Source organism: Oncorhynchus clarkii, unplaced genomic scaffold, assembly GCF_045791955.1.
Source record: "Oncorhynchus clarkii lewisi isolate Uvic-CL-2024 unplaced genomic scaffold, UVic_Ocla_1.0 unplaced_contig_2512_pilon_pilon, whole genome shotgun sequence".
NCBI classification, from domain to species: Eukaryota; Metazoa; Chordata; class Actinopteri; order Salmoniformes; family Salmonidae; genus Oncorhynchus; species Oncorhynchus clarkii.
Genome location: NW_027257968.1, coordinates 247,501 through 260,000, shown reverse-complemented (window position 1 = coordinate 260,000; position 12,500 = coordinate 247,501). Strand labels below are relative to the sequence as shown.

The window sequence follows — 12,500 nt, the reverse complement described above, 5'->3', positions numbered from 1 at the left end:
TAGTAATCAGTATATATATCTATAGTGTTAGTAATCAGTATATATATCTATAGTGTTAGTAATCAGTATATATATCTATAGTCTGTAGTGTTAGTAATCAGTATATATATCTATAGTCTGTAGTGTTAGTAATCAGTATATATATATCTATAGTGTTAGTAATCAGTATATATATCTATAGTGTTAGTAATCAGTATATATATCTATAGTGTTAATAATCAGTATATAAATCTATAGTCTATAGTGTTAGTAATCAGTATATATATATCTATAGTCTGTAGTGTTAGTAATCAGTATATATATCTATAGTCTGTAGTGTTAGTAATCAGTATATATATCTATAGTGTTAGTAATCAGTATATATAACTATAGTGTTAGTAATCAGTATATATATCTATAGTCTGTAGTGTTAGTAATCAGTATATATATCTATAGTGTTAGTAATCAGTATATATAACTATAGTGTTAGTAATCAGTATATATATATATAGTCTGTAGTGTTAGTAATCAGTATATATATCTATAGTGTTAGTAATCAGTATATATATCTATAGTGTTAGTAATCAGTATATATATCTATAGTCTATAGTGTTAGTAATCAGTATATATATATCTATAGTCTGTAGTGTTAGTAATCAGTATATATATCTATAGTCTGTAGTGTTAGTAATCAGTATATATATCTATAGTCTGGAGTGTTAGTAATCAGTATATATATATATAGTGTTAGTAATCAGTATATATATCTACTATAGTGTTAGTAATCAGTATATATATCTATAGTCTGTAGTGTTAGTAATCAGTATATATATCTATAGTGTTAGTAATCAGTATATATATCTATAGTGTTAGTAATCAGTATATATATCTATAGTGTTAGTAATCAGTATATATATCTATAGTCTATAGTGTTAGTAATCAGTATATATATCTATAGTCTGTAGTGTTAGTAATCAGTATATATATCTATAGTCTATAGTGTTAGTAATCAGTATATATATCTATAGTGTTAGTAATCAGTATATATATCTATAGTGTTAGTAATCAGTATATATATCTATAGTCTGTAGTGTTAGTAATCAGTATATATATCTATAGTCTGTAGTGTTAGTAATCAGTATATATATCTATAGTCTATAGTGTTAGTAATCAGTATATATATCTATAGTGTTAGTAATCAGTATATATATCTATAGTGTTAGTAATCAGTATATATATCTATAGTCTGTAGTGTTAGTAATCAGTATATATATCTATAGTAGTAATCAGTATATATATCTATAGTCTGTAGTGTTAGTCTATAGTGTTAGTAATCAGTATATATATCTATAGTCTGTAGTGTTAGTAATCAGTATATATATCTATAGTCTATAGTGTTAGTAATCAGTATATATATCTATAGTATTAGTAATCAGTATATATATCTATAGTCTGTAGTGTTAGTAATCAGTATATATATCTATAGTCTGTAGTGTTAGTAATCAGTATATATATCTATAGTCTGTAGTGTTAGTAATCAGTATATATATCTATAGTCTGTAGTGTTAGTAATCAGTATATATATCTATAGTCTATAGTGTTAGTAATCAGTATATATATCTATAGTGTTAGTAATCAGTATATATATCTATAGTGTTAGTAATCAGTATATATATCTATAGTGTTAGTAATCAGTATATATATCTATAGTCTGTAGTGTTAGTAATCAGTATATATATCTATAGTCTGTAGTGTTAGTAATCAGTATATATATCTATAGTCTATAGTGTTAGTAATCAGTATATATATCTATAGTCTATAGTGTTAGTAATCAGTATATATATCTATAGTCTATAGTGTTAGTAATCAGTATATATATCTATAGTCTGTAGTGTTAGTAATCAGTATATATATCTATAGTGTTAGTAATCAGTATATATATCTATAGTGTTAGTAATCAGTATATATATCTATAGTCTATAGTGTTAGTAATCAGTATATATATCTATAGTCTATAGTGTTAGTAATCAGTATATATATCTATAGTCTATAGTGTTAGTAATCAGTATATATATCTATAGTGTTAGTAATCAGTATATATATCTATAGTGTTACTAATCAGTATATATATCTATAGTCTGTAGTGTTAGTAATCAGTATATATAACTATAGTGTTAGTAATCAGTATATATATCTATAGTCTGTAGTGTTAGTAATCAGTATATATATCTATAGTGTTAGTAATCAGTATATATATCTATAGTGTTAGTAATCAGTATATATATCTATAGTCTATAGTGTTAGTAATCAGTATATATATCTATAACTATAGTGTTAGTAATCAGTATATATATCTATAGTCTGTAGTGTTAGTAATCAGTATATATATCTATAGTGTTAGTAATCAGTATATATATCTATAGTGTTACTAATCAGTATATATATCTATAGTCTGTAGTGTTAGTAATCAGTATATATAACTATAGTGTTAGTAATCAGTATATATATCTATAGTCTGTAGTGTTAGTAATCAGTATATATATCTATAGTGTTAGTAATCAGTATATATATCTATAGTGTTAGTAATCAGTATATATATCTATAGTCTATAGTGTTAGTAATCAGTATATATATCTATAACTATAGTGTTAGTAATCAGTATATATATCTATAGTCTGTAGTGTTAGTAATCAGTATATATATATATAGTGTTAGTAATCAGTATATATATCTATAGTGTTACTAATCAGTATATATATCTATAGTCTGTAGTGTTAGTAATCAGTATATATAACTATAGTGTTAGTAATCAGTATATATATCTATAGTCTGTAGTGTTAGTAATCAGTATATATATCTATAGTGTTAGTAATCAGTATATATATCTATAGTGTTAGTAATCAGTATATATATCTATAGTCTATAGTGTTAGTAATCAGTATATATATCTATAACTATAGTGTTAGTAATCAGTATATATATCTATAGTCTGTAGTGTTAGTAATCAGTATATATATATATAGTGTTAGTAATCAGTATATATATCTATAGTGTTAGTAATCAGTATATATATCTATAGTCTGTAGTGTTAGTAATCAGTATATATATATCTATAGTGTTAGTAATCAGTATATATAACTATAGTGTTAGTAATCAGTATATATATCTATAGTCTGTAGTGTTAGTAATCAGTATATATATCTATAGTGTTAGTAATCAGTATATATAACTATAGTGTTAGTAATCAGTATATATATCTATAGTCTGTAGAATATCTAATATAACGCAGTATGTTCATTTAGAACACAGCAGGTACAGAGAGAGAACATCAGGAGACAGTACTGTTCCTGGACTGCATTATGCTTGTTGTGTCAATTACAATCTACTTGCTGTGTGTGTGTGTGTGTGTGTGTGTGTGTGTGTGTGTGTGTGTGTGTGTGTGTGTGTGTGTGTGTGTGTGTGTGTTTTGACCTAGGGAGTTCAGAACAGTTTAACACCAGGTTAACCACAGAGGGAAAAATCAAAGTAGAAGACAAAATTATCACAGCAGGTGTTGTACACACACACACACGCAAGCACACACACACACACACACACGCACTCTGAGGACATCAAAGGAATCCTAAAGCATCGGGAGGGGGTTAGTGTAGAGGGGGGATGTTAGTAAACACGAGAGCTGATTATAAATGTGTGTGAGTGACGTTGTGTGTGTGATGGTGTGTGAGTGACGTTGTGTGTGATGGTGTGTCTGTGACAGTGTGTGTGTGTGTGATGGTGTGTCTGTGACAGTGTGTGTGTGTGATGGTGTGTCTGTGACAGTGTGTGTGTGTGATGGTGTGTACGTGTGATGGTGTGTCTGTGACAGTGTGTGTGTGTGATGGTGTGTCTGTGACAGTGTGTGTGTGTGATGGTGTGTGCGTGTGATGGTGTGTCTGTGACAGTGTGTGTGTGTGATGGTGTGTCTGTGACAGTGTGTGTCTGTGATGGTGTGTGTGTGACGGTGTGTCTGTGACGGTGTGTGTGTGACGGTGTGTGTGTGACTGTGTGTGTGTGTGTGTGTGACGGTGTGTGTGTGACTGTGTGTGTGTGACTGTGTGTGTGTGACTGTGTGTGTGTGACTGTGTGTGTGACTGTGTGTGTGTGACTGTGTGTGTGACTGTGTGTGTGTGTGGTGTGTGTGTGTGTGATGGTGTGTGTGTGTGATGGTGTGTGTGTGTGACGGTGTGTGTGTGACTGTGTGTGTGACTGTGTGTGTGATGGTGTGTGTGTGTGATGGTGTGTGTGTGTGATGGTGTGTGTGTGTGATGGTGTGTGTGTGATGGTGTGCGTGTGATGGTGTGCGTGTGTGATGGTGTGTGTGTGATGGTGTGTGTGTGTGATGGTGTGTGTGTGTGATGGTGTGTGTGTGTGATGGTGTGTGTGTGTGTGATGGTGTGTGTGTGTGATGGTGTGTGTGTGTGATTGTGTGTGTGTGACTGGGTGTGTGTGATGGTGTGTGTGTGTGATGGTGTGTGTGTGTGATGGTGTGTGTGTGTGTGATGGTGTGTGTGTGTGTGATGGTGTGTGTGTGTGTGATGGTGTGTGTGTGTGATGGTGTGTGTGTGATGGTGTGTGTGTGTGATGGTGTGTGTGTGATGGTGTGTGTGTGTGATGGTGTTTGTGTGATGGTGTGTGTGTGATGGTGTGTGTGTGTGATGGTGTGTGTGTGTGATGGTGTGTGTGTGTGATGGTGTGTGTGTGTGTGTGATGGTGTGTGTGATGGTGTGTGTGTGTAAATGACAAATGAAGAGGAGACACTTTGGTGTTTAATTTGCATCATTGACAAACGGGGGAGAGAGACTGTAATCATGTCCCCACATCCACCTGCTCCTCCTCTCTGTCTGTCCCTCCTCCCTCTTCTCTGTTCTGTCCCTTCTCCCTCCTCTCTGTTCTGTCCCTCCTCCCTCCTCTCTGTTCCTCCTCCCTCTTCTCTGTTCTGTCCCTTCTCCCTCCTCTCTGTTCTGTCCCTCCTCCCTCCTCTCGGTTCTGTCCCTCCCCTTCTCCTCTCGGTTCTGTCCCTCCTCCCTCCTCTCTGTTCTGTCCCTCCTCCCTCCTCTCTGTTCTGTCCTTCCTCCCTGTTCTGTCCCTCCTCCCTCCTCTCTGTTCTGACCCTCCTCCCTCCCCCTTGTTCTGTCCTTCCTCCCTCCTCTCTGTTCTGTCCCTCCTCCCTCCTCTCTGTTCTGTCCCTCCTCCCTCCTCTCTGTTCTGACCTTCCTCCCTCCTCTCTGTTCTGTCCCTCCTCCTTCCTCTCTGTTCTGTCCCTCTTCCCTCCTCTCTGTTCTGTCCCTCCTCTCTGTTCTGTCCCTCCTCCCTCCTCTCTGTTCTGTCCCTTCTCCCTCCTCCCTGTTCTGCCCCTCCTCCCTCCCTGTTCTGTCCCTCCTCCCTCCTCTCTGTTCTGTCCCTACTCTCTCCTCTCTGTTCTGTCCCTCCTCCCTCCTCTCTGTTCTGTCCCTCCTCCTTGTTCTCTGTTCTGTCCCTCCTCCCTCCTCTCGGTTCTGTCCCTCCTCCCTCCTCTCTGTTCTGTCCCTCCTCCCTCCTCTCTGTTCTGTCCCTCCTCCCTCCTCTCTGTTCTGTCCCTCCTCCCTCCTCTCTGTTCTGACCTTCCTCCCTCCTCTCTGTTCTGTCCCTCCTCCTTCCTCTCTGTTCTGTCCCTCTTCCCTCCTCTCTGTTCTGTCCCTCCTCCCTCCTCTCTGTTCTGTCCCTCCTCCCTCCTCTCTGTTCTGTCCCTTCTCCCTCCTCCCTGTTCTGCCCCTCCTCCCTCCCTGTTCTGTCCCTCCTCCCTCCTCTCTGTTCTGTCCCTACTCTCTCCTCTCTGTTCTGTCCCTCCTCCCTCCTCTCTGTTCTGTCCCTCCTCCTTGTTCTCTGTTCTGTCCCTCCTCCCTCCTCTCTGTTCTGTCCCTCCTCCCTCCTCTCTGTTCTGTCCCTCCTCCCTCCTCTCTGTTCTGTCCCTCCTCCCTCCTCTCTGTTCTGTCCCTTCCCCTCCCTACCTCCTCTCTGTTCTGTCCCTTCCCCTCCCTCCTCTCTGTTCTGTCCCTTCTCCTCTCTCCCTCCCTGTTATGTCCCTTAACCTCCCCTCCCTCCCTCCCTCCTCTCTGTTCTGTCCCTTCCCTCCTCTCTGTTCTGTCCCTTCCCCTCCCTCCCTCCCTCCTCTCTGTTCTGTCCTTCCTCCCTTCTCTCACCTGTTCAGCCAGTAATAGCTGTTGTTGCTGCTGTCTCTGTTCTCTCAGTAGCTGTTGTTTCTGTTGTTCCATCATGTGGAGCTGAACTCTCTTCTCCTGCTCCATCACCATCATCTGTTTCATAATGGCCGCCTGCTGCTGGTTGCCCAGGTAACCGGGAGGGGCCCCTGCGCCCTGATTGGGCCCTGCGCCCGAGGCCACACCCCCGGCAGGGTGAGGGGGAGGGACGGCACCGGGCTGCCGTGACATTCCCACCACACCTTGTTCCTAAAGAGAGAGAGAGAGAGGGAGGGAGATCCGTGAGTTTTTATTGGTGGGATGATCAATCAATCAGCTGGTCAAGCAATCAATCAAATCAACGGGTAAACGCTGGTGTGGCGCTTTTCACAGAGACTTTCAACGTGGCACTGTCATAGGATGCCACCTTTCCAACAAGTCAGTTCGTCAAATTTCTGCCCTGCTAGAGCTGCCCCGGTCAACTGTAAGTGCTGTTATTGTGAAGTAGAAACGTCTAGGAGCAACAATGGCTCAACCGTGAAGTGGTAGGCCACACAAGCTCACAGAAAGGGACCGCTGAGTGCTGAAGTGCGTAAAAATCCATACAGAAATGGTTTGTCGAGATCGATGTGGAAGAACTTGACTGGCCTGCACAGAGCCCTGACCTCAACCCCATCGAACACCTTTGGGATGAACTGGAATGCTGACTGCGAGCCAGGACTAATCACCCAACATCAGTAGCCGACCTCACTAATACTCTTGTGGTTGAATGGAAGCAAGTCCCTGCAGCAATGTTCCAACATCTAGTGGAAAGCCTTCCCAGAAGGCTGTTATAGCAGCAATGTTCCAACATCTAGTGGAAAGCCTTCCCAGAAGGCTGTTATAGCAGCAATGTTCCAACATCTAGTGGAAAGCCTTCCCAGAAGGCTGTTATAGCAGCAATGTTCCAACATCTAGTGGAAAGCCTTCCCAGAAGGCTGTTATAGCAGCAATGTTCCAACATCTAGTGGAAAGCCTTCCCAGAAGACTGGAGGCTGTTATAGCAGCAATGTTCCAACATCTGGTGGAAAGCCTTCCCAGAAGACTGGAGGCTGTTATAGCAGCAATGTTCCAACATCTAGTGGAAAGCCTTCCCAGAAGACTGGAGGCTGTTATAGCAGCAATGTTAACATCTAGTGGAAAGCCTTCCCAGAGCAGGCTGTTATAGCAGCAATGTTCCAACATCTAGTGGAAAGCCTTCCCAGAAGAGTGGAGGCTGTTATAGCAGCAATGTTCCAACATCTAGTGGAAAGCCTTCCCAGAAGAGTGGAGGCTGTTATAGCAGCAATGTTCCAACATCTAGTGGAAAGCCTTCCCAGAAGACTGGAGGCTGTTATAGCAGCAATGTTCCAACATCTAGTGGAAAGCCTTCCCAGAAGAGTGGAGGCTGTTATAGCAGCAATGTTCCAACATCTAGTGGAAAGCCTTCCCAGAAGAGTGGAGACTGTTATAGCAGTAATGTTCCAACATCTAGAGGAAAGCCTTCCCAGAAGAGTGGAGGCTGTTATAGCAGCAATGTTCCAACATCTAGTGGAAAGCCTTCCCAGAAGACTGGAGGCTGTTATAGCAGCAATGTTCCAACATCTAGTGGAAAGCCTTCCCAGAAGAGTGGAGGCTGTTAAAGCAGCAATGTTCCAACATCTAGTGGAAAGCCTTCCCAGAAGACTGGAGGCTGTTATAGCAGCAAAGGGAGGACAAAGTCCATATTAATGCCTATTAATGCCATGTCCATATTAATGCCATGATTTTGGAATGAGATGTTCAACGAGCAGGTGTCCACATACTTGTAGCGTATATTCATTCAGACTAAACACCACAGTTTTAAAGATTCTTCCCAGCTAACCCCTCACTCTCATCCCCTCCCAGTGCAGTATGGGTAGTCCTTGCCCACCCTGAGTCCACCCTGAGTCCTCTCATCCCCTCCCAGTGCAGTATGGGTAGTCCTAGCCCACCCTGAGTCCTCTCATCCCCTCCCAGTGCAGTATGGGTAGTCCTAGACCACCCTGAGTCCTCTCATCCCCTCCCAGTGCAGTATGGGTAGTCCTCTGTAGTATGGGTAGTCCTAGCCCACCCTGAGTCCTCTCATCCCCTCCCAGTGCAGTATGGGTAGTCCTAGACCACCCTGAGTCCTCTCATCCCCTCCCAGTGCAGTATGGGTAGTCCTCTCATCCCCTCCCAGTGCAGTATGGGTAGTCCTAGCCCACCCTGAGTCCTCTCATCCCCTCCCAGTGCAGTATGGGTAGTCCTAGACCACCCTGAGTCCTCTCATCCCCTCCCAGTGCAGTATGGGTAGTCCTAGCCCACCCTGAGTCCTCTCATCCCCTCCGAGTGCAGTATGGGTAGTCCTCTCATCCCCTCCCAGTGCAGTATGGGTATGTGCATACATTAGACCCTCATTAGCATATAAATAGCTACTTCCTCCACTTAGCCGCATGCTAATCTGTAAAAGGATGAAACAGCACTCTGGAACACCATTATACCCCCAACCGACCAATTAGACGAGCCCGTTCAGGAATCTATTATAGGTTCATTCAGTACATTGTTTGGGGTAAGACCGCCCATCATTTACCACTGCTCTGTGTCGACAACGGACTAGAATAAATGAATGGTGTTTAATTTTGTTCACTGTTGTTTTAGGGAAGGTTGGCTACATATTGTCCTACGTGTCAGTTAGATTAGACAGACAGACAGACAGACAGACAGACAGACAGACAGAAAAATTGGAGAAAACACTAAAACATTAACATGAAGAATTATCTATCCAAAATGGAGATGTATGGGTAAACCACTTCTCCAATCTTTTTAGCTCTATAACAAAGAATAAAGAGCCAAAACATATACATGATCAAATACAGATCTTAGAATCAACTATTAAAGACTACCAGAACCCACTGGATTCCAGAACCCACTGGATTCCAGAACCCACTGGATTCCAGAACCCACTGGATTCTCCAATTACATTGAATGAGTTACAGGACAAAATAAAAACCCTCCAACCCAAAAAGGCCTGTGGTGTTGATGGTATCCTCAATGAAATGATCAAATATACAGACAACAAATTCCAATTGGCTATACTAAAACTCTTTAACATCATACTTAGCTCTGAACCAAGGACTGATCACCCCAATCCACAAAAGTGGAGACAAATTTGACCCCAATAACTACCTTGGGATATGCGTCAACAGTAACCTTGGGAAAATCCTCTGCATTATCATTAACAGCAGACTCGTACATTTCCTCAATGAAAACAATGTACTGAGCAAATGTCAAATTGGCTTTTTACCAAATTACCGTACAACAGACCATGTATTCACCCTGCACACCCTAATTGACAACCAAACAAACCAAAACAAAGGCAAAGTCTTCTCATGCTTTGTTGATTTAAAAAAAGCCTTCGACTCAATCTGGCATGAGGGTCTGCTATACAAACTGATGGAAAGTGGTGTTGGGGGTAAAACATACGACATTATAAAATCCATGTACACAAACAACAAGTGTGCGGTTAAAATTGGCAAAAAACACACACATTTCTTCACACAGGGTCTTGGGGTTAGACAGGGATGCAGCTTAAGCCCCACCCTCTTCAACATATATATCAACGAATTGGCGCGGGCACTAGAAAAGTCTGCAGCACCCGGCCTCCCCCTGCTAGAATCCGAAGTCAAATGTCTGCTGTTTGCTGATGATCTGGTGCTTCTGTCACCAACCAAGGAGGGCCTACAGCAGCACCTAGAGCTTATGCACAGATTCTGTCAGACCTGGGCCCTGACAGTAAATCTCAGTAAGACCAAAATAATGGTGTTCCAAAAAAGGTCCAGTCGCCAGGACCACAAATACAAATTCCATTTAGACACTGTTGCCCTAGAGCACACAAAAAACTATACATACCTTGGCCTAAACATCAGCGCCACAGGTAACTTACACAGAGCTGTGAACGATCTGAGAGACAAGGCAAGAAGGGCCTTCTATGCCATCAAAAGAAACATAAAATTCAACATACCAATTAGGATTTGGCTAAAAATACTTGAATCAGTTATAGAGCCCATTGCCCTTTATGGTTGTGAGGTCTGGGGTCCGCTCACCAACCAAGACTTCACAAAATGGGACAAACACCAAATTGAGACTCTGCACGCAGAATTCTGCAAACATATCCTCCATGTACAACGTAGAACACCAAATAATGCATTCAGAGGAGAATTAGGCCGATACCCACTAATTATCAAAATCCAGAAAAGAGACGTTAAATTCTATAACCACCTAAAAGGAAGTGATTCCCAAACCTTCCATAACAAAGCCATCACCTACAGAGAGATGAACCTGGAGAAGAGTCCCCTAAGCAAGCTGGTCCTGGGGCTCTGCTCACAAACACACCCCACAGAGCCCCAGGACAGCAGCACAATTAGACCCAACCAAATCATGAGAAAACAAAAAGATAATTACTTGACACATTGGAAAGAATTAACAAAAAAACAGAGCAAACTAGAATGCTATTTGGCCCTACACAGAGAGTACACAGCGGCGGAATACTTGACCACTGTGACTGACCCAAAATTAAGGAAAGCTTTGACTATGTACAGACTCAGTGAGCATAGCCTTGCTATTGAGAAAGGCCGCCGAAGGCAGTCATGGCTCTCAAGAGAAGACAGGCTATGTGCTCACTGCCCACAAAATGAGGTGGAAACTGAGCTGCACTTCCTAACCTCCTGTCCAATGTATGACCATATTAGAGAGACATATTTCCCTCAGATTACACAGATCCACAAAGAATTTGAAAACAAATCCAATTTTGAAAAACTCCCATATCTACTGGGTGAAATTCCACAGTGTGTCATCACAGCAGCAAGATTTGTGACCTGTTGCCACGAGAAAAGGGCAACCAGTGAAGAACAAACACCATTGTAAATACAACCCATATTTATGCTTATTTATTTTATCTTGTGTACTTTAACCATTTGTACATGGTTAAAACACTGTATATATATAATATGACATTTGTAATGTCTTTATTGTTTTGAAACTTCTGTATGTGTAATGTTTACTGTTAATTTTTGTTGTTTTTCACTTTATATATTCACTTTATATATTATCTACCTCACTTGCTTTGGCAATGTTAACACATGTTTCCCATGCCAATAAAGCCCCTTGAATTGAATTGAGAGAGAGAGAGAGAGAGAGAGAGAGAGAGGGGGGGACAGAGAGGGACAGAGAGAGAAGGGGACAGAGAGAGAGAGACAGAGAGGGACAGAGAGAGAGGGGGACAGAGAGAGAGGGACAGAGAGAGAGGGGGACAGAGAGAGAGAGACAGAGAGGGACAGAGAGAGAGGGGGACAGAGAGAGAGGGACAGAGAGAGAGGGGGACAGAGAGAGGGACAGAGAGGGACAGAGAGAGAGGGGGACAGAGAGGGACAGAGAGAGAGGGGGACAGAGAGAGAGAGACAGAGAGAGGGACAGAGAGAGAGGGGGACAGAGAGGGACAGAGAGAGACAGAGAGAAAGGGGGGCAGAGAGAGAGAGGGACAGAGAGGGACAGAGAGAGAGGGGGACAGAGAGAGAGGGACAGAGAGGGACAGAGAGAGGGGGAGAGAATATGGAGGGAGAGATAAAAGATGTTAAGAGGAGTGATGGAAACCTAAAAGAGAGAGAAACAGAGGGATGGAGGGACACCTATAGCTCATCTCTTGGCAGCAGACTGTAGACACTATCACTGATCTCAACATTTTTACATGTTTTGGATACTGAACTATCTTCAACCAGAATCTAATATTAGATCTGTTTACAAATAACAAACAAATGTATACTTATTTTAATTATTTTATTTATTTAAATAACAAAGTTATTCCAAAGACTCCTCCCAGTAAGCAGACCAGACAGCCAGACCAGGTCGATACTCCGAACAGTCTCATCTCCTGCTTGGCACACCACGATGCCAGCCAGTCAGACCAATAACACCATGCCTGAGTGGAGTGAGTGGCAGGGTGCAGCAGCAGGGTCTGGCCTGCGGGGGTCACTGGTGTTCTGTCTGTGTGTGTGTGTGTGTGTGTGTGTGTGTGTGTGTGTGTGTGTGTGTGTGTGTGTTTGTGTGTGTAACAGGCTCATTGGTCTCCTCTCTCAGCAGATGGCTCAATCATGACGACTCTGATCTACAATCTCTTCTCCCTCTCCTCTCTCCATAATTCTTCTCTTCCACTCTCTCTCTCTGTTCCTTCCTCTTCCTCTGTTCTCCCCTCTCTGTCTCTCCCTCTCTCTCTCTCTCTCTCTGTGTTCCTTC

The 12,500-nt window shown here is 41.8% G+C and overlaps 1 protein-coding gene across 1 annotated transcript in view; it reads right to left on the bottom strand.

Annotated features, from left to right (window-relative positions):
* Window positions 1-12,500, bottom strand: part of LOC139394311 (mastermind-like protein 3) — a 224,348-nt gene that overhangs the window by 15,302 nt on the left and 196,546 nt on the right. The window contains exon 4 of the mRNA XM_071142349.1: window positions 6,198-6,464. Within this exon, the coding sequence (XP_070998450.1) occupies window positions 6,198-6,464 (267 nt within the window). The remainder of the gene's footprint in view (window positions 1-6,197; window positions 6,465-12,500) is intronic.